Source organism: Eurosta solidaginis, chromosome 2, assembly GCF_040869045.1.
Source record: "Eurosta solidaginis isolate ZX-2024a chromosome 2, ASM4086904v1, whole genome shotgun sequence".
NCBI lineage: Eukaryota > Metazoa > Arthropoda > Insecta > Diptera > Tephritidae > Eurosta > Eurosta solidaginis.
In genome coordinates, this window is record NC_090320.1 from 26,814,494 (window position 1) to 26,836,764 (window position 22,271).

General features: G+C 37.9%; 3 protein-coding genes across 7 annotated transcripts in view; 1 reads left to right on the forward strand and 2 right to left on the reverse strand.

Moving 5' to 3' along the window:
- The window catches only part of Nlg2 (Neuroligin 2), a 179,402-nt gene extending 171,668 nt beyond the window's left edge, over positions 1-7,734 (forward strand). For all 5 annotated transcript variants that reach the window (XM_067764725.1, XM_067764726.1, XM_067764724.1 and 2 more), the window contains one exon: positions 1,792-7,734. In XM_067764725.1, the coding sequence (XP_067620826.1) occupies positions 1,792-2,972 (1,181 nt within the window). In that variant the 3' untranslated portion in view covers positions 2,973-7,734. The remainder of the gene's footprint in view (positions 1-1,791) is intronic.
- On the reverse strand, positions 7,158-20,272 carry LOC137239432 (uncharacterized). The gene is made up of 3 exons (XM_067764736.1): positions 20,177-20,272; positions 20,070-20,118; positions 7,158-12,882 (listed from the first exon to the last, which is right to left on the reverse strand). The coding sequence occupies exon 3, from the start codon at positions 11,838-11,840 to the stop codon at positions 9,768-9,770; it is 2,073 nt and encodes a 690-aa protein (XP_067620837.1). The 5' UTR covers positions 11,841-12,882; positions 20,070-20,118; positions 20,177-20,272; the 3' UTR covers positions 7,158-9,767.
- LOC137239434 (DNA-directed RNA polymerase I subunit RPA43-like) lies at positions 17,122-18,289 on the reverse strand. The gene is made up of 2 exons (XM_067764740.1): positions 17,700-18,289; positions 17,122-17,645 (listed from the first exon to the last, which is right to left on the reverse strand). Exons 1-2 carry the CDS (start codon positions 18,240-18,242, stop codon positions 17,295-17,297), a joined length of 894 nt encoding a protein of 297 aa, XP_067620841.1. The 5' UTR covers positions 18,243-18,289; the 3' UTR covers positions 17,122-17,294.
- Positions 20,273-22,271: the final 1,999 nt, after the last annotated feature.

The window sequence follows — 22,271 nt, forward strand, 5'->3', positions numbered from 1 at the left end:
TGTATAGCCCGAATGGACGTTCAAACAGTCCCACGCACATCCTGTCAACCCGACCTTTACCTTTTACAGAAAATAAATTCGCATTAGAACACTAATACGGGACGAGTAAGGCTTAAACTTCTCACAGTTAGTTTGGAGGACAACGTTATGAAACCGCTTTCTTTACGTATTATTAACTGGCGTAAGAATTCTCTAGTAAATATTTTTTTTCTTGTACTAATACTAACACTACGGACACATTCAGTCTATGTGATGTGCTCATGGAACGGCCAGTTCAACCTAATACTTGATCGTGTTTTGACGGTTTCGCAGAATTAAGTTATTTCTCCCTTTAAAGTAGCGTTCTTCGCAAATTTAATGCAGTGCCGTGTGGTTTTTACTCTCTGCACCAATTCCATTTTTTTTTACTGATTATGAAAAGTGAGTTTGGAATGATTCTCTAGGGATTGTCTGAGGAAGTTTTTGGGCTCTGTTGTTGTTGTTGAAGCAGTGCTTCGTCCCATCCAATTCGTATGCAGATAGCTCGAAAAGGGTGTCTTAAGATAAAGTGACAGAATTTCAGTACCTCCAGGAATTTTTCTCATGAGATCACTGTCATACTTAGTGACAGTCATGTATAGAGGGATCGTATTAAATTAATTAAAAACACCTAATACTTAACTGTTGGCCAGGATTCTGGGCCACTGGAGGAATGAGGGTAATGAGATTAGCAGGAGATTCTGCGACTGTAAGTCCCATCGGGCCTGAGCCGTTTTTGTCAGTTGGTCCTCAAATTATTAAGAGTACTGGCATAATATGCATAGCTGTAGACATTCAGGTAATTCTAAAAAGTTTTTATTTTAGAGGGCATTACAAATTCAACAGCCGCTTGCATATACTGGGAATACGATCGAATGCGTATGGGTATTGTGATCGACCAGCGGAGACTGCTGAACTTATCCGCTTGTAGTGCGACGCAATTTCCAGGCGTAGATCTAAATTTTGGGACTCCCAATGACCAGAATATTCGCACACACAATTTTTCAATGAAAAGAAAATATCAAACTTTCTACGGGAAGACAGATTGCAACAGGTGGTGGTAATCGAGATGAAGACAGAACAAAACTCTGATGGCAGTGTAAATCCTAACGCATATTTTTCTATAAATCTATAATTTTTATTTACACGAAACATTGTCCTTACCTTGGCAAAGATAGGTTTTGTTGTTATTGTTGTTGTAGCGATAAGGTTTCTCCCCGAAGACTTTGGGGAGTGTTATCGATGTGATGGTCCTTTGCCGGATACAGATCCGGTACGCTCCGGTAACGCAGCACCATTAAGGGGCTAGCCCGACCAATTCGGGAACAATTTATATGGCCACATTAAACCTTCAGACCATCCATCCCTCCCCACCCCCAAGTTCTATGAGGAGATTGGGGCGCCAGAGCCTCGTCTGTTAGTGAAACAGGATTCGCCGCGAATAGGTGAGGTTGACAATTGGGTTTGGAGAAGCTATATATTGCGCTGGCACCCTGAAAGGGTTGCGCTACACAGCCCCTTGAATCTGGTATTTTAGTCGCCTCTTACGACACGCATACCTACCGCGTGTATATTCTGACCCCCTAACCCGCTGGGGTAAAGAGAGGACTTCTTTATTTCTGCGGTATTCCATTAAACTTTCTAAACCATGTGCAATCTTTGCCAAGCAGCAGCCACCTAAATCTTATCTTGCCTAGCTACCTTTCTAATAAAAATACACGTCGATATATTAGTCATACATATTTTCTTTTTTCTTCTCTCATCATTCTCCAGAATGCAATACGGATGGCATTGTCTATGCAAATGTCGCGGACAACACTTCCACACAACAACCTGGTCTCCCATCATCGGACAATCGTTCAGTAGCTGTGGAAGGTAGTGCTGGTGGCAGCCAACAAAAAGACTTAGCTACTGCCTCGACAGGACTCATCGGTAATTTGGAAATGTTTCGACGCTTTAATGGTAAACAATTCTCCGATTACACGACTGTCCTAGTGGCGACCATAGCGGTTGGCTGTTTTTTACTCGCGCTCAATATACTCATCTTTGCTGGTATTTATCATCAGCGTGAGAAGCGTGCACGTGATGCTAAAACAAAAGAGGAACTACAAGATCCAGATACAAGCAAAAACTCGAGTATACTCAAATTGAATGCTCTGGCCGCTGCCGCTGCGGATGATGATGGTTTTGTACATTTCGATGGCATCTCGGGAAAAAGTACAGTACTCTTTGGTGAATATAACTATTATGATGAGAAACCTAAAAGTGGCAAAGAAAAGCTGTTGGTTGACCTAACGCCAGTAACACATACAACAACTGCACATTTGGAATTGAAATGGCCCGGTGGTGGTGGTGGTGGTGCCTCTACAAGCACATTGGATCTTTTAAAAACGAAACACCATCATACGCACAGTATGAGCGTGGAGATGCCTATTTTTGGTGGCAGTAGGGGTAATTTGAGTGACATACAATGCTTACAAGAGCTGGGTAGCTCCAGTGGTGGTATTGAAATGGCTACTTATAGCGGCGGCGGTGGTACACACACTGTGCCCTGTGCACCCGACTTAGCTATACTAGAGACGGTGGCTATGCCTGGTAGACGTAGCTCGTTTGCCGCTATACCAAGTGGTAGTCTGACTTCAATGCAATTCGATTATGCTGTACAATCATCAGATCAGTTATCGTTTAAGGATATTGAAGATGCAGTTAAGGCGTCCACGGATGATTTAGCTAGAGATATTATGGATGATGATGATATACCAGAGCCGCCACCACCACCAAGATCATTTCAGAACGTACACCATCTGCAACAGCAGCAGTTACAACAACTACAGCAACCAGCACAACTGCACCAACACCAAACACAAGCTGGGATATTAAGACCGTCTGGGTCGAGTACGCTTTCGTCTACGACGGGTAAGAAACGTGTACATATTCAAGAGATATCTGTGTGAAGTGATGATCTCACTTGCGACGAATCCTTAATGTAACTAACTATATCTAGTACTAGGTATACTCACAAACTAACCACTCGTAAATACTTACTATCTATCTTTACTTAAGTAACGGTACAATGTAGATATGTACTAAATTTCATTCGTATGGATTTGCAAATTTAATATTAGTGGATTTCTTTTGTATTAGTTTAGAAAACTTTTTAAAATGTAACTTTACTAGTGTGGTCCGTAAACGAAAAAGCATAGATGGAGAGAAAACTTTGAAGTTGTAACTGTAGATGGGGTAAGGCTCGGTAGGCCGCAGATAAAGGCAATATACATTAATTAGAGGACCGAGAATAACAAGGATGCTGTACAAGGCTAAAAACAGACAGTCAAGAAGGCCAAAGGGACTCTTAAAAAAACTTACGCGATAATATAGACGCAAGGCCAACAGGCAAAGCAAAGTTCTCTCAAAAATCCTAACGGCTTCGAGCTACATAGAGGAGTCTGACGGCGGCTGGGCAGCATCTGGCGGCAAAACGTTGGGAGTTTTAATGGATACCCTTTTCTTTATGAAGCCATTAACGGCTGCCAACCTCAAGGGGGCATTTAACTACTCCTCAGATGGTCGCAGAACTATATCACCATTTGAAATCTATGTGCCTAGGCAAAGACAGTCGTCATACCCAAAGGGAAACGAGATTCGCACACAAAACGGATCGACTTCATGCTTTTCTTTTCAAGACCTTTAAGAGGCTTCCGATGTGCACTTTCTTTGCCATTTACTCTGACAGTCAAGCAACGATCAAGACTCTTCAATGCAGAATTACTTCATCGAAGGTAGCAATAAACTGCAGGCAATCAATCACGGATAGACAATGTGCAGGGTTTAATAACTTTCTGTGCGGATGCCCTGCTCTGACTATAATCCCTATTTAGTAGGGTAAAAAGCATTTCACCGACGGCTAAGTGGAGCTCGGTGCTGCTGGTATCGAGCACATTCAGCACTACCGTAGGCGGAGAAATTGGTTAAACTTCTTAGACGTTTAAAAAAGGAAAGACGTTAACTCTTTTAGTGGTATCAAAATGGACCAGAGGGCCTAGATGTGTACTATAAACTTACCTAGCCTAGGTGGCCTTGTAGTATAGCAAAATGTGATGCCAGTGAAAATTGGACGTGCTCAAATGGAATTTATCTCTGGCCTAAACTAGCTGAATTCATATTCGCTAGGGGTTTTAGCTGATTGTTTGATGGGCGCACTTAAACTCGAGTTATTGGCAGCGCCGATTTCGTTCATCGCTAAAAAAAAACCTTACTGTATTGGCGGTGGTTCGTAGTATACTGGGTGCGGCACAATGGCGAAAAACGCGGAGGCGGAGTTTATCGATGGCCTGCAAACCCTAAACTTCAAAAACTTCGAGTAGGAGGTAAGTTTGTGCTTCGCGATTGCGATTTGATAATGGTTGGGAAATGCCTTGCTTTATGTGCTATTATCCAATCCTCAAATCGGAGATCCATCGGCGATGAAAGCTAAAGGAAATTACTCTAGTCTTTATGAACCACCCTATTCCACATTTCAACGACCCTTTCAAAATATGTTTTCGTTCAGATAGCAGCAAACAAATAATATCTCCAATAACTATACTAACATAACTGCGCGACTAATTTAATACCCAAGGCGAATCCATACCAGGTGGTGGCAAAGCGAATTCAACCAATTCGCCATACAGAAGAATGTCAAATCAAAAGAAATTTTTAATTGATTTCGATTAACTGACATCAAGGCGAATCCATACCAGGTGGTGGCAAAGCTAATTCAAACAATTCGCCGTGCAGAAGAATGTCAAGTCAAAAGAAAATGTTCATTGATTTCGATTAACTGACATATTATAGTACCCGACGTTATATGGAAAATAACCAAGAAGAAGCAATCAGCTGTTGGGATAACACCACCCCTTACTGAATTCGCCTTGCCTGACATATTGAAATACAAGGCGCTGTATGGAAAATAATCAAGAAGCAATCAGCTATTGGGATAACAACACCTGGTACTGAATTCGCCTTGTTTAATACCAGAGTGAAGTGATTTTAAAAAAATGTTATTTTACACTACATTTGAGAAGACATAAGATTATAAAATAAAACACTCGTTACACATCCTAGCCCTTTTAATGCTAAAGCGCGGTACCCACATCATAAGATAACGGTCAAGAAAAATTAAGTATTGATTTCTTGTGGGAAAATGGCGAAGAGGATATATATAATAAGAGCCACCAGTCTGCTACGAGTGGCGAGTAACTCGCTGGAAATCAAAAAATTGATGCCGAATGTTTTCTAAGAGAGACATTTTTGAATTGTCCCGCATTTATCCATGCGGTGTAGGCACCTTGTGCAACTGTGATTCTTGGAAAGAGAATTAATTAATTAATTAAATACAGTCGGAAAAATAAACGCAAATTCCCCCTGAAAATGTATAGAAGACATTTTATGCACATCTCGCCCAAAAAAAAACCAACGACTACCTCTTAGAAAACATCGAGAAAACGAGTAACGAGTGACGTCTCTTATCTAATTTATCCTCTTTGAAAATAGTAGCACCCAAGTAATTTCGACATTTCCTTTATCTCTCTGTTCTCTATGAAGCGGCGTCACTTCCCTGCAAGACACGATTTATTCAGCAAAGGAAGTTTAACTGGTCGTTTAACCCTAACGCCATAGTCGTAACCATATCCATAACCATCTCCATTATGATCGATTAGGGGTGCCGTTCGATCAGCTGTTTTATCTGGTTATGGATTAGTCACCATGAAGTCACCATTTAAACAAACAAAAAAAAAACAAGATAAGTCATTAATTATCCCTTTAGGCACACATATATTACTTTACTTTGCGAAACCAGGGAGTCAATTCCGTAACTGTGAAAAACTGAAAAATGTACATTTACACTTTAAATTTTCATGCGATTCTGTAAATTATTGTGTACATTGTTTTGCTGAATGAGCGCTGAATGTAAAAGTCTTATGTCAGTGAGGAAATATTCATCAAACGCCATGAAAACAAAAAAGTCATTCTGCAACAGTGCGGATGAGTTTCGAATGTCAGAATAGTGTACACTGGCTGCCAAGAAAACTCACGAAGCTTTTATCAGTGAGTTTTTTTGTTCACAGTTTTGCTTTACAGAATCAGAATTTCAAAGATTACACAATTTCTTGTGTACACTTTAAAACTCACAGTTAGCGAATAGAGCCCAGGGCTCCCCTGTGCACGTTTGCTAAAATATCTTTAAGGCCCGGTTTTTCAGTACAAGTTCAACTCAGTTTGTCAGTTAAACTAGGCTTAAACTTACTCTGCAGTTTTTCAGTATACTTTAACTGAAGTTTAAGCTGAGCTTAAGCGGCCGATCTGGCAGGGTTAAACTCTAGTTAACCTATCAGTTATTTGCGTTCGTTCGAAATGGCGTCGAATATACCCAACAAACATTTGGGCTTGAATACCGTTAGAGCACATGTTGATAACTAGACATACTTCTAAAATCTCAAGGGTTGGTTCGAAACACCGGCTCAACTCGAGAATCATAGCGTACTCAGCAAAAGAGGGAATTTGTTATAAAGCAAAAAATGTTATAACTTAAGTTGAAACATTTAATTCCCAACTTGTGGTTGGACTCATATGTAAGATTCCACGAAAATAAAATATATATAATTTATTTTTGATTAATTACGCTTCATTACTGCTATCAACCAGGTGTTTATTTCTCACAATAAACAGCTGTTGGTTTTGGTGGTACCATCTTGCAGATTTTTTTCATCTCCACCTCAGCTCGATATGGAATGTAGGATATCAACTGAAGAAATGTGTTGAATATACATTTGAGAACTGTACATTTCTCAAAATCTCTCGAAATTAGGATAATAATTGGAAAATATTAATGACGTTGTGATTGGAGAATGAAGTTGGATATCAACTAGAGAACTATATGGTTTAAGAATTATTAATGTTGGATATCACTTCCGGAACTAGATATCTATATATTTCGCTGGAGAATTTTTTTTTCAAAAAGCATACCCCAAAGGCGGCCTTAAACTGTGACTGAAAAACTGCTCAGTAGTTTAACTGGAGACAATTTTTGAGTTTAACTGGAGTTTAAATTTGACTAGAGTTTAAGCAAACTTAATTTGAGCTTAGCTTAACCAACTTCTGAAAAACCGGGCCTAAAAAAAGGTCGCAAAAAACGTATGAGAGGAGGATACAAACTGACAAACGAATTTTTTTCTTGAGTTTTTTTTTGTTTGGTTTTTTTATTTCTTGCGATGTGGGTACAGCGATTAAGAAGAAAGTGTTATGCGCTCCACCCTAATATTTATACTAAAACTAGCTACACTGAAAGAAATGTTGTTTTTTTTTTATTAGCGCATAATTTTTTCTCGAACTCTGCTACGGGCTAAGTAAACTACATAGTTGGCTTTTTATTTATCAATAATAAAATAAATAAATAAAGTTTAAAATATATATATTTATTATGCTGTAATATATTATCTTTACGTGGTATTATTACGTATTATTATTATTATTATTGCATTACAAAATATTTGTATGTAAGGATTTTGAAATACAAAACGCGCTATATTTATGCGTATAAAAAATAAATAAATAAATCAAATTAGAAATTAAAATTATTTATTTATTGTATTGTAATGTATGGTGATTATGTGAATGTAAATGCAATGTAAGAATCAAATTCTTTTTTAGTAATAATAAATTTATATTTATTGTTGGACACAAGTTTTGTACAATATATTTATTACGAAAGGTCACAACGAAAAGTATAACAGATGTTGCCGTTCCGGAAGGTTTAAAGTAGTGATTACAAATACAGCTCCCGTTCTTATACATGACAATCATGATTGTGAAAAGGTACAGCACTGACAATGGCATATTTTGTTATTGAAACCGAATATGCTAAATGTTTTTGCCGTAGCTTGTACTTAGCAAGATAAGCTATATCTTTACAGTTCCAGTACACCCGGCTTTTAACAAAAAAATATAATGCTGCGCTTATTTCGAGAGAAAAAGTGATAATAAAGGGGATTTTGTTAAAATCATCACCCGATCGTCCTGAGGGTTGGAAGTGCGCGGCTGAAAACGAAAATTTGTTCCGGTGCTAATACGCTACTGTGATTTAAATATTACTCTATGACAAAAATTTTAGTGACTGTTAAATAATGTATGTAGATTAGACTAGGGCGATTTGTTAACCGATATCGCGCCATCGATTTTTCAATAGGATTTGGGCTCAGGAAAAAAAGTTCCACTACGCATACCCAAAAAAAATAATTTTCGAGCCTGCGAAATTTAATTTTTTTGACTTTGATTTTTAAGGTTTTTTTCACGACCTACTAAAAAAATTTTCATTTGATTGTAAAATTTTCATGTATACCCTTTTTTGAAAAAACAAAAAAAAAAAAAAACAAACTGTTATCGACAACGTTTTTAGCGGACATTTTTGGGTCGGACATATATGTATACATATGAAAAAAAAAATGTCAAAGAACTGTCAGACAGCCGAATAGAGACATTGAACGAATATAGCAAAAAATTATTATGCTCAGTAATTTGACGTAAAGTCCAAACCGTTGAGCGCATCAAAAATACTCAACGGTGCGTTCACTCAACGATTCAGAAACAGCTGCGTTGCCTGAAAGCGCCTAATAATTCTTACGTCAAATGAAGAAAAAATATGCCCGTTGAACCAAAGAGGATAGATATAATAAGAGCCGTTTTTCGTTATTTTTTAGGCATTTACTCGATGTACTTCACTAATAGCGTATTTAAATCAAACTGATCGATTATCTCTTACATCGCGCTGCTTTTATACTCTCAGTTAGCCTCGCTCCCCTATTTCTCCTACGATCTACACCAAAGATGACTTGATACGAAACATTTCTTTACGCTCTCACGAGGGGTTTATCTCACATTTGTGCTGGCAACAATCACAGATAAATCCCTCGCGCTAGCCGAAGCGGGTGCCCGAACAAAAAATGTGCCAGCTAAAATGAAAAACGGGTCAAAAATTTCGGTAAACTTTAGTTTGACCTACAACTGTAGAAATGCGTTCAAAAATTATGGGGAAAAATATAAAAATACTTGTTTTAGTGTAAATATTATTAGTTCGAAGGCGGAGAGTAAATATTATTTCCCATTTAAAAGTTATCACTAAAAACAGGTTTTGTAAATATGAAGTCTCAGTCCGTTTTTACCACAGAACCTGGAACGTCAGATATGTAAGATAAGCCCTATCCACTAAATGATGTTAACTATTACATCCTAGGTCCGATTTACTCGAATTTCAAAACAATATTTGGTTTTCACTGTGAGTTAAATGCGTTACAATATTTTAATAATTAATTTAATCATTGTAAAAAATTTAATGAGCTGATAGGCCTTAGTTAAATAAAACACAATATTTAAAGTTGTGTTTTAGTTTTACTTCGTCGATATTTCGATTTCAGTCTGAAATCATCTTCAGGACTGTCAAACACAAATAGAAAAAAGGACTATTAGAATAATATTCTATTTTGCATATAGGTATATAATAAAGGAACTTACACATATGACTATGTTTGATCGACTGATCAGATGTTCAAAAATTAAGTATAATAAAGCATAAGAAAGAAAGTAAACAATAGAAAATACCGCAAGTGTAAACAAATTTTTGCAATAACAATAATACATAGGACAAAGAACAATAAGACAGAAAAAAATGCATGAGCCATAACTATGGTGTTAAGTTGTTGTCATTGGATAGATTTTTAGCGGGATGTTGGCTGGACGTTGTTTAAATTTGCTGAGCACCGTGAAGCTTGCACTGCATTTTGTTGTTGTTTCAGCAATAGATGTCGATATGCATATGCACATTGGTCGGTGTCGCTTTTAAAATTCATTCTCTTATCATTAGGTGTGCTCATAATATGGAGCATTTCCAAAGTAAAACGCTTATTATAATATTTCTCAATATCCAAAATAGAAACATTTTTGAAGTCAGGATAGTGACCAGTATCCTTACAATGCGCTGTCAAGGCCGTCTTATTGTCCGAAGCATTGTTTCTAAGCTTTATATTGGACTTATGACCGGAAATCCTTGTCTTTAGCTTTAATTTGGTTGTCCCCACATATACCTTATCGCATAAGTGGGACCCGTCACCGTTGCATGGAATTTTATAAATGATGTTGTATTTCTCATCTTTCGAGATTCTGTCCTTAGTATTGCTGTAAACCTGTCGTAACGTATTGTTATATGTGAACGCTAGTGTAATTTTCTCTTTATCATATAATTGCGATGTCTTTATTCTCTCCGATATTCCTGGAACATATACTATAGACTTGTATATTTTACTTTTCGTTTCACGTGTTACCTCATCATTAGAGGTTCTAATTTTGAAATTTCGTATGAGTTTGTTGATGAGATTACTGGGGAATTCATTTTCTTCTAGAGTTTTCTTTATAATCGCAATATTCTTTCCATGGTATATTCTGTCGCTAATAGTGAGTACCCTACTGATGAAGTTTTTGGCTGTATTTAAAATTGTTTTCATTTCATGGTGTGAGTTGTAGTTGATTAATCTTCCCGAAGCTGTGGGTTTTTTGTACCAGTCAAAATATATTTTATTGTTGTGCGTGTTTATTAGCGTGTCAAGGTATGGTAGTTGACCGTCTTTTTCGACCTCCACTGTAAATCTGATGTTCTTGTTGTAGCTGTTGAGTTCCTTCAGCATATTCTCTACTTCATCCGTTTTGACAATCGCAAATAAATCATCTACATATTTAGTTAGTAGGCGTGGTTTACATTTGGCTTCCATCTCAAATCTTGTTAGCAGCTCTTCCATGACGATGTCTGCTATGACCGGGGAGGCTGGGGAACCCATGGGCATTCCTGTCCGTTGTTCATATATCTTTTCATTGTATTTGAAATATCTATTCTCCTTTATACAAAATTTGACAATCGTTAAAAAAAGTTCCCTTGTTAACGTTGTGTACTCTTTTATTTCATCCCACTTTGAAGAAATGATTTCCAAGGCCACATCAACTGGAATGCTTGGGAACAGGGAGACTACGTCGAAGGACACCAAGCATTCATCATCATATATGTACGTGCCCCCCACTTTGTTTTTAAATTCTGCCGAGTCCTTAACATTATACTTGGACGACATAGTAACTTTTTCAAGAATTTTCACGACATATTTACATAAATTGTATGACGGGGAGTCAATCGAGGAGCATATAGGCCGTACAGGTATATTTTCTTTGTGGATTTTTGGTAATCCGTAAATTCTCGGTGTGTTTGCGTTTTTACATAGTAGAAATTTCTTTTCTTGGGCATCTATATTGCCATTGTTGAACATTCGTTGTACTAATTCATTTTTTTTCTCCTGTAATTTGTTAGTCGGATCGCGTTTTAAAACCCTGTAGGTAGAGATGTCGTTGACTACCGTCTGTATTTTTGAGTCGTATCCTTTTTTGTCCATGACAACCGTAACATTGCCCTTGTCGGCATTAAGTATGATTAACTGTTTGTTTTGTTTGAGGAACCGTTTTGTGTCTTCTAAGGTTTGGCATATAAATTTGTCTCGGAATGAAGTCGTCTTTTTCTTTAAGTGATCCTGTATTAGTGTCGTGAAATTATTTCTGGCTATTTCTTGCATATCTCTATCTTTTACAGTTTGTATGATGTTCTCCCCGTCTGCTATAAACTTAAACAATGGAAACTTCTCATTATCGGACGCAAGGGCGTATTTTGGGCCAAGGGATAATAGCCACTGTGGGATTTCTATCGGTGTTAGGTTTCGAAACCATTGTGGGACTACCCTAATATTTAATTTTTCCATTTCTTTTTATCTTAGTTTTTCGTACTTGTTGGTTTGTGTCTTTTTGATATTGTTGGTAAGTTTGTCCAGCAGTACATTTTCACTGTCGAAAAACTTTTTTGAGTGATGCAAGTCAAGTATATGAGAAATCTCTGTTTTCATTTTTTCCGATTCCCTCTTTTTTTGTCTTAGGAGTTCTATTTGTGTTTGACAGTCCTGAAGATGATTTCAGACTGAAATCGAAATATCGACGAAGTAAAACTAAAACACAACTTTAAATATTGTGTTTTATTTAACTAAGGCCTATCAGCTCATTAAATTTTTTACAATAATAAGTACTTACAAGGCTATCAAAAATCAGCAATTAATTTAATCTAAATGTAAATTTTACTTAGATTTGTTTATATTTAACTCTAACTAGTCATATTATTGTAAAATAAGTTTAAAGAAATTAATATTTTTCAACTATCATTTTATTAAATGACTGAAACTATAAAATCGCTGAAATGTATGTCAAAAATCCCCATATTCAGATCTATTCATTTTTGTTTGGAGTGGCAAAAATGTGCATTTTGACAGCGTTTTCTCGAAATAAAGAGTCGCAAATCCATTAATCTATGGTCTAGACTTTTCACGAACATGCCTTCTAGCACATGTATCTCATACTTGGTTATTTAGCTATATACATGTATGTATATCTGTAGTTTATGTTTTTCTTCTAACTACATATATGCGCGTGTATGTGTGAATAATAGCTTCTGCTCTTAGCTGATGATAACGTGATGTGTGATTGTTTCTCTCTCTTCTTTGCTCTTTGTGTATGTGAAATAATCTCTTCGGTTCAAGCTGCTGGTTATGTGTGTGGAATATTCTTCGTTGCCTTCTATGTATGAGTGTAAATGGCTTACTGTCGTTGTGTTTATTTACTAATAGCATAGTGATGTTAGAAATGCTTATATTCGCCACAAAATCCATTCTAGGAGCGCTTAGTTCGTTGGCGCACGCAACGGGCTCATCAGAAAAGTACGAGAAACGACTATAAGCTTTGGCGCATCATCGGAGCCTGGCTTTTCAGAGTTTTAGTTGTTGTTGTTGTAGCAGTGCTTCGCCCCATCCAATAGGTGTGACCGATCACAAATTGTCATCAGTATCCTCTAACGGGCGTCCAAGGAAACTTGCTGTTTCAACAGGGGTGGACCATAATGAGAGGGGTGTTAGAGGCGTTGGTTCCACATTACAATTGAAGAGATGGTTGGTGTCATGTGGGGACACATTGCAAGCAGGACATACATTCTGTATGTCGGGGTTGATTCTGGATAGGTAAGTTTAACCTGTTACAGTATCCAGATCGAAGTTGAGCTAGAGTTACTCGCGTTTCCCTAGGGAGTGTGCGTTCCTCTGCAAGTTTGGGGTATTGTTCTTTAAGTACAGGATTTACTTGCCAATTCCGACATAGAGGTCCAACGCCTGTTTGGGGGGTTCACTGAGGACCTGCTTGTGTTTTTGGCTTCATACGGCTGTTTTCTCAGGTGCCGTATTTCCTCATAATGCTTACGGAGATGACTCCTTAAGCCCCTGGACGGTGTTGGCTCAACAATCAGATGCATTGCATTTCTTTCCCCGATGTGGAGTACTCTCGCCTCGTTATGTAGATGGTGTTCTGGGGACATAAAAGGCAACCCGTGGCGGTTCTGAGGGTAGTATTTTGGCAGGCCTGTAGCTTCTTCCAGTGAGTAGTCTTTAGGCTTGGCGACCATATCGGGAACGCGTAGCATGCAATCGTCCGACCAATTGCTTTGTAAGTGGTAATGAGCGTTTCTTTATCTTCTCCCCAAGTACTGCCAGCAAGAGATTTGAGGATTTTATTACGACTATGGATTTTGAGTACAATTGCGGCTGCATGCTCACCAAAATGTAGATCCTGATCGACCGTCACACTCAAGTGTAAGACAGTCGGTAGCGTAGTGCCATTGACGCGGATGTTCAAAATGGTCGACATTTGAGACGTCGATTTTGTAAATAAGGTCGCCGATGCTTTAGTCGGTGATAATGTCAGGTTCGCGAGGTGAAAGAACTGGAGAGATCAGGGAGATAGCCGTTTATTTTGTTGCAAAGCTCATCGATCTGTAACCCCATTTAATTTGTTGTGTCCCTCAGAGTTTTAGTATTACTGATTGGATGATTTGCTGCTACTTTTGATCAATTACAAGTGTTCTGTTTTGTTGCATTTGTCCCGTATTCTGATGCTAGTCAACGCAAATAATTTCAAATTGTTGTAAGTGCAAGAATATGTCTGTTAGATTTAGGCGAGTGTTATTGCTGCAGGGAAACAAAAGGTCCAATAACTTTTCAAACAACTCTCTCTCGTAGTCCAAAGAATCCATATTAATAACTTTTGCGACATTAACAAAAAAACAAAAAATACAAAAAAAAATTATTTCAGTTGTCAGTTCTACCTTCTTTGATTTGCCTTGGTTGCTGTTATAATTTCGCACAGCACTGTCAATATGATTTTGAGTGATTTTGTGAGTGGGAACCAAAAATTTGTATGAGAACTAGAACTACTTGACTGATGATTAAATTTTTTCAGTTCTGATTATTAAAATGTTAAGTGGTGTATTTCATTTGAAAAGAACAGTACTGGCGCATCCTATTGGAGAAACATTTACGGCCCCCTGTACGTTGGCGACGGTGAGTAACAAAAAAATATTTAGTGATAAATTGTACGAGCTTTACGCATACATACATATGTCAAACAACAACACTGCGAATTAAATCACGGCTGCGCTGGATAGGTCATGTTATGAATGAAAACGATCGGGTCTAGATGGTATTCTTTTCGGCAGGTGAAAAGGAAGGCGTGCGCTCGCTTGGGGGACCAATGTGAGCGCACTTCGTGTTTCCATTTGGCGCAATGCAATGAAGCAAATAAGCATTTGGGAGCTTTTTTGACCGCATAAACCGTTAGACGGTTACTTGATAAAGTAGTTCCAAGAAAGTTCAACTCGTTTCTTTATCGTCAGACCACTGTGGTATTACACCTTCATAATTTGATTTTACGGACTATTTGATTATTAAATCGTAATGTTAGTGTATCTTTTGAATGAATAAAGCATGGACCAATAAAAACTTCGTGGAAAGACTTCACACTTGCTCTATGGGTGATGATTGAGCACCTTCAACGTGGCGTGCAGGACGATGGCTGATTTCTCCCGTTTTCCTTCGCATTGTGTGGGACTATTGTCTCCAAGTGCTTTTTGGAGAATATATAAGCAAAGCAGTACTTTCCGAACCAAAATCCCTCTTTGAAGATTTTGAGTATTTACTGATGACAGTCCTCCTTTGCCATATATGAATTGCCTACCGCGCGGTGCAGACACCTGCCCACAAGATCTTTTTTTACTCAAGAAATCTGCGGACCCACTCTTGTTGTTGTTGTTGTAGCGATAAGGTTACTCTTCAAAGGCTTTGGGGAGTGTTATCGATGTGATGATCCTTTGCCGGATACAGATCCGGTACGCTCCGGTAACACATCACGATTAAGGTGATAGCCCGATCATCTCGGGAACGATTTATATGGCCACATTAAACCTTCAGGCCAGGAACTCCCTCCCCACCCTCAAGTTCCATGAGGAGCTTAGGGTCGCCAGAGCCTCGTCTGTTAGTGAAACAGGATTCGCCGCGGATAGGTGAGGTTAACAATTGGGTTTGGAAAAGCTATATATTGCGCTGGCATCGTGAAGTGGAGTGGGATCATGCAGTCCCTGACAGGGCTCGACCTTGTGGTGGTATATTTCTTCTTTTTGTATCGATAAGGGGACTCCATGAAAGCTATGGGAGTTTTGCCGATGTTGATAGCCTTTTTTCTGGATATTGACCTGGTACGCTCCGGGAAATAGCGCCATTAAGATACTAAACGGACCACATTGGACGTTTTAGGCCACCCACCTCCTAGTTCCATGGGGATCTTGTGGTCGCCAGAGCCTCGTCTGTTAGTGAAACACGATTCGCCGCGGATAGGTGAGGTTGACAATTGGGTTTGGAGAAGCTATATATTGCGCTGGCAACCTGAAAGGTTGCGCTACTCGGCCCCTTGAATCTGGTATTTTAGTCGCCTCTTACGACAGGCATACCTACCGCGGGTATCTTCTGACCCCCTAACCCGCTGGGGAGGCGGACCCACTTTTGTTGTTGTTGTTGTTGTAGCAGTGCCACTCTTCTTGCTTATCTGTTCCATAAAAGGTATTTGTAGTTAGCGTTGCTACCCTCAATGATAGAAGTGTTATTCTATGGATAAATTTTATATTCGATCGACTCTTGATCATTACATTAAACTACTCATAGATGTTATATACCAAAATACAGAAATAACACATTACTTATTTAAAAGCTCTTATTGTAACAACCTAATAAAAACGTACTTAGATATTTTTGCAACGAACGTTTACATTCATAATTAAACAAAATGCCCTAAACTTTCTTATTTAAAGTAATTTACGTGTACACATATTCAGTTCAAAGTTTAAGTAATTTTAACTTAATTAACAAAGGCCCTAACCAACATAATTTTCACAGATTTTGGTATGATATATTGAAAAAAAAAACCCCACAGTTAAAATTTAAACTGTTAGTACAACGGAGTTATACTACTTTTGAAAGAACATATCTACATGCAATCAATGAGTAGGTAAAATGTTTTTTCCTTCTCTAAAATTTTAAAATTGTTGGATGAGGCTTTGTGAATTAAACTAACGATACATATATATAACACTATCTTCTAGTTATTGTTTTAAAAGCTGAAATACAGCCAAACAATTTTTAAAATTTCAGCTGTAATTACAATAGTCGAGCTGTAGATATCGTTGCCTAAGTGGAAGATCAATCTTAAAGTTGAATCCGGTAGTTCAATCCCATCTCTCTTAATTTGAGATTTTATATTAGACAATTTTCAATAAGCGAAAATCAACAAAATTCACCAAAGTATGTGCTGGTTGTGATGACAAAGACAACTCAAAGAGTTTTTAGAAGGCCCTTTAGGAGATACAGAATTTTGTCGTATATTAAAAAGCAAAGTTCAGCGGCTTATCCCACACTGTTATCGGATCCTTCCTTAACTGAATTATATGCTAAAATGTACCTATAGAGGGCATCTTATTACCAGCATCACTGTTAAAAGTGTTTAGATAGTATACAACAATAGCAAAAACATTTCGCGTTTCAAAGTAAGCAGGTGGAATATTGCAATTGCAATCTATTACTCTGCCATTGAAATGTGTGTATATTGCTTAAATTAGATTCTAGATTTATTTACATTTTAGATTTGTTTAAAAGTATTAAGCTTCCTGATTTTACTGATTTTTTTTTTTTTTTTTTACATTTCAGTTTTTTATGTTATATGCTTTCTTTTCTTAGTTTTCACCGGACTCTCTAATTCGGTTTCCTCTTTGATTTCGACATCATTTATTAATTCTCGTTTTATTTTCTTTTTTTACTTTGAGCCATAGCGCTAACGCTTGTGTAATTATTTATGGTGTTTTCACTCGCGGCATTCTTGTCTTTATCTTCTTCGTCTGATTCTACTTTGATTATTGGTGGGTCCATGAGAGAAATTTCGTTTAAGCTGACTTTTTGTTTTCGTTTAGTCGCGCTATCTTTCCCTTTTTTCTTACTTGATTTTGAAAATGCATTAAATGTTTCTTCATATTCAGCTGTGCGTTCTTCTTTAACTGATGTCTCAAGTTGATCTAAATTATGGTTTTCGCGCTCTTCAATGCCTGAGTCGTGATTACTATCGCCACTTCCTGGTTCGATTTTAATGAACTTATCCTGAAAGAAATTAATATTAGATATTGATAAGATAAGTGTATGCAAATCACTTACCAAAATTGTATCTCCATTCTCCGTCACAAGATCACCTTCAATGTAGGGAAATACATTTTGTAGATTAAAATTCTTTATACGAAATTGCACTGTATCATCCATTTTGATTTGTTCTTTATTTAGCTTCCCTGCTAATCGTATGCTTACATTGAAAACTCGATAGATAATCACACCGATATGATGGTTCCCAACGTGTTTTACCACACCGCTCAATATTGCTCGAGCAACTGGTTGGAATACATAGCAATCAGCATTGACATCCAGGTGCAAGCGCGGGTCGTCTGCTCGCATGACTGCCGCTGTACCCAGCACTTTGATATTCTTAATATCTAGCACAATCCCATGTAGATTTACATCATAGTAGCCTACTTTTCTACGCATTATATCAGAATGGAGCGCATGTTTGAAATCGGCCACACAATACGGACGCAATGACAAATGTAGGTTACTGTTTACTTTGCGTACGCAAGAGCCCTCCTGTTTGGTGTAGGATTCCAATTCTTTTAGCGTATATTTCATATATTCTTGTAATCTTTTTGCCATTTTTAGCCATAGTGTACCTATACCAAGTGTGTTCACTAAGCGATAAACGTCAAAACTACAAACAGCCTCGCTCACCTGATGGAAATCTCAGGTCTAGAGTCGCATTTTTAGTCTCAACGACAACATTTTTGACTACCAATCGTATGGACTTTTTCAATTTTTCAATCATTCGGAGCATTCGGTAATGGTATCCATTTTGAATTCGCTGTCATTCCGAATCCAGCGAGTGCCTGTCAGAATGCTTGACAGATAAGTCAACACACTTGTACTTGTACACTATGTTTTTAGCTTTGTTCAAATAATCCAAAATATTGGCCACAGTACATTGATGATTTTATTAGGCTGACATAAATGTCATTCTACGCTTTCAGCAAAAACAACGGCTGATCAACTATATTAGAGTTGGGTCGTTTCGTTCTGAACTTGTTGAATTGACCGGGTCGCTCAGCTGAACATGTGAACTAGATCTTCGATTTCGGTTCTATTTGTTCTTTTAGTTCATTTGTCCTTTTAGTTCGTTTTATCTAATGTTATTATTTCTCTTTTCTCGTTCGCGAACATTGTAAATTCATACATACATACGCAGAAATTCACAGTGAGCACGAATGTCGATGATGACAGATATGTGTGGCCATCTTTGTGTGTGGCACAAGACATGTTTTGTAAGAAACTAATTATTACATTTATTAAACTTGAAAAGTTCATATTTACAATTTGTGTCTATACTCTTACAATTTCCTGGATCTTCCGAAATTTGTAACTTTTTTTGAAGTTAATTATACATATATATATTAACTTATTTATTCATAGGAAATTTAAATATACCGACACAAAGCATTGCTGCATACACACCCCCATCTATACTTGTTGGCGTTTTTCGCGGGTGCGAGCAGCAGTGAACAAATTTGCTTGAAAAAAGAAAAGAACAGATGAACAAAAAGAACAACTTGTTCGTTCATCAGAAAAATAACGAAAGATTCGAATCTCTGAAAAGAACGAAAAAGCACAACTCTAAACTATATCCTCTTGTTCCAATGAAACGGCGACCACGGATACAGATTTAAGGGCTGATTAAACTTCCTTAACCCTAACGCCATAGTCGTAAACATACCCATATCCATAACCATCTCCAATGTGATCGATTAATGGTGTTTTAACCTAAAAATCGTAAAAATTTCATAAAAATGAGGAAAACGCAATAAATTACAAACATATTCCACCAAAAATAAGTCTCTTAGTCATAACGTATCCAAAACAATGAATAAAATCTGCAAAAAGTTATTAAATTCACCAACTCAAATATTTTTGGCTATGGATATGGCGAGAAACCAAAAACCAATTGGTTGGCTATGGTATGGTTATGGCGTTAGCAGTATGGTATGGCACCATTAATCGATTACATTGATTTCCATAAGGTAGTTTCGATCAGCTGTTTTATCTGGTTATGGTTATATGTTTATAAGTCACCATTAATTGACCCTTAAAAAACATGACCAATACCAAACATGTGTCGGTAGTCGTCAATAGTTATCGAAAACGACGATGGCAATACCGAATTTAACACGTCGTCGTTCAGTGACGACGACGACAATGACAATAATATGGGTGAATATTAGATGAGAAAAAACGTTCAAATGTGCGAACGCTAAAGCGGCAATTACCCACCGACCTGTGCCGTACGTACGGACGTTTGTCGTACTAAACACGTTTGACCGAACCCGCAAGCCCGTAGTAATCAATGTGTGTGGCTGTGTACATGTACATAACATATTTGTGTGTGTTGTTTACAGATAAGCACTGTTGCCATTGACCACTTTGCATGCATACTTATGGAAACATGAACTTTTTCCAATTCAATTTTTGATGTTGTAAAAGGCTGGAATTAATATTAAATCAATATAAATAGATTACATATTTATAATCTGCACTTTTACATAATTAATTCGTATTATTTCCACAATTTTTCAAATTTAATTAGGTGTTTTTGCATAAAACTGCAAACGGTCAAAAATTAGCGCACACAATTCTACTAGGCAACTCAGTCTAGTGCATTGTAAATTTTACCAAGTAGCGCAACTAACAGCTGATGGGTGAAAATTCGCACATTCACACGCACAGTTCTCGACTCAGTTTCAAACAAAAACTTTAGATTATTTAACTCAAAGTTTAAAGTGAGATAATCCTTACCAATTTATGTACATAAAATATATAAGGCGTTTTTGTTGTTATTAAAACATTAGTTTTATTTTTATTAAAGCTTTTATCATTTTTTTTTTTTAACTTTGAAAAAACTCCGAGCACCATTCCTTCATTATATGACATTCGGCTGCCTAGTCCACTGCCTTCCACTCTATTCGCAACATAACCTCTACTTAAGCTGCCAAACTATATAGTAAACAATGGTTTAGTGAGAGATCATTGTTTACTATATAAACTATATAGTAAACAATGGTTTAGTGAGAGATCATTGTTTACTATATAGTTTGGCAGCTTAATTCGAGGTTATGTTGCGAATAGAGTGGAAGGCACTCGCAGGCCGTGAAAATAGGCACTCGAATGGGGTGGAATGAAGAACAGTAGGAAGGCCAGAGTTGCATTGGATCAATCATTGCATCAATATTAAAGATAAATTTAGGAAAAATAATTAAATACTTGAGAATAAGCAAACATTTTCTTTCAATTACTGCAATTAAGGTGTCCTAGATACTATATATTCCAAAATTATAACATTTTATGTCTGTTTACAAATTTAACTTCAATTTCCCTAAGATTTCCGTAATATGGCCATTAGTGATGTTTGTGTGGGTGTGCAAATTTTGAGCGATCAGCTGTTAGTTGCGCTACTTGGTAAAGTTTACAATGTGAGAGATCGATCGTACGTACGCACGGGCGTTGCACGTCGGTGAGTTTTCGTTTACATTGCACACTCATAAGATGGTCGTGTCAGCTGACACGTTTTTGGTACGTACGTTCGTGAGTAACTACCGCATAAAGAAAAATTTCGTTTGTCAACCTCTCGTGACGCAGCTTCATAGAGAACAGAGAGATAGATAGATAATTAATTGAGGATCGCACTGCGACCATTGGTCTATTGTGCCCTCATCTGCTTCACAACACCTCATCCAAGCCGACATCACTGATGAACCCTAGCAGTTCACCTGGCTTGAGGGATTTGATGTGAGAATGCTCTGGCCATGGTGAGCCCATAAACTTAGCTCTACGTCTTGAGATTGCATCACACTCCAGGAGGATATGGTCCGCCGTCTCCGCTGATCGATCACAAAATCGGCATGTGTTGTTCGATATTATACCCAGCTTTTGCATGTGGCTGTTCAGTCTACAGCGTCCTGTAAGAATAGCTGTTAGAATTCTTAGGTTATTTTTCGAGAGGCCTATAAATGCCCTGTATCGAGTTGTGCAGTAACCCCCTAACAGTAGCTTAGATTGTCTCAGGCCTGGCATATTACGCCAGTGTTCTTCCCTCTTTTCCTTTTCTTCTGCTAATAGATGTCCCCTAATTTCCTGTGGGCCTACTGGCAGGAATGGCTCAGGACCAATAGGTCGTATCTTTGCTGCTACTCTGGCCAGGCTGTCCGCATGCTCGTTTCCCTCGACTCCCCTGTGGCCAGGAACCCAGGCCAGCAGTAGTTCATTGTGTGCTCCTAGTTGATTCAGCTTTTCCACGCACTCAAGGACTAGTGCTGATTTTATTTCAAATGCCGAGATGGCCTTAAGGGCGGCCTGGCTGTCACTGAGTATGGCAATTTTCTCATTGGAGTATTTCCGCTGAAGGTTCAGGTCCGCGCACTGGCTTATGGCGAATACCTCCGCTTGAAAAATGCTCGGGTATGCTCCCAGGGGTATTGATATCCTGGCTCTGGGTCCAACGACTCCAGATCCAATCCTCTCTGGGGTCTTCGAGCCATCGGTATACCATGCCATACTGTTTAGCTGCCGAATACTCTCAATTCTGTTTTCTTCCCACGTACCCTTGTCTCCCAGTTCTACTTTATATCTTTTCTCATATAC

Bases quoted from the DNA above. Each gene is read 5' to 3' on its own strand.
- LOC137239432 (XM_067764736.1), bottom strand. From the start codon at position 11,840: ATGGAAAAATTAAATATTAGGGTAGTCCCACAATGGTTTCGAAACCTA.
- LOC137239434 (XM_067764740.1), bottom strand. From the start codon at position 18,242: ATGGCAAAAAGATTACAAGAATATATGAAATATACGCTAAAAGAATTG. The intron at 17,646-17,699 runs GTAAGTGATTTG...AATTTCTTTCAG, and splicing joins AGAATGGAGATACAATTTTG to GATAAGTTCATTAAAATCGA.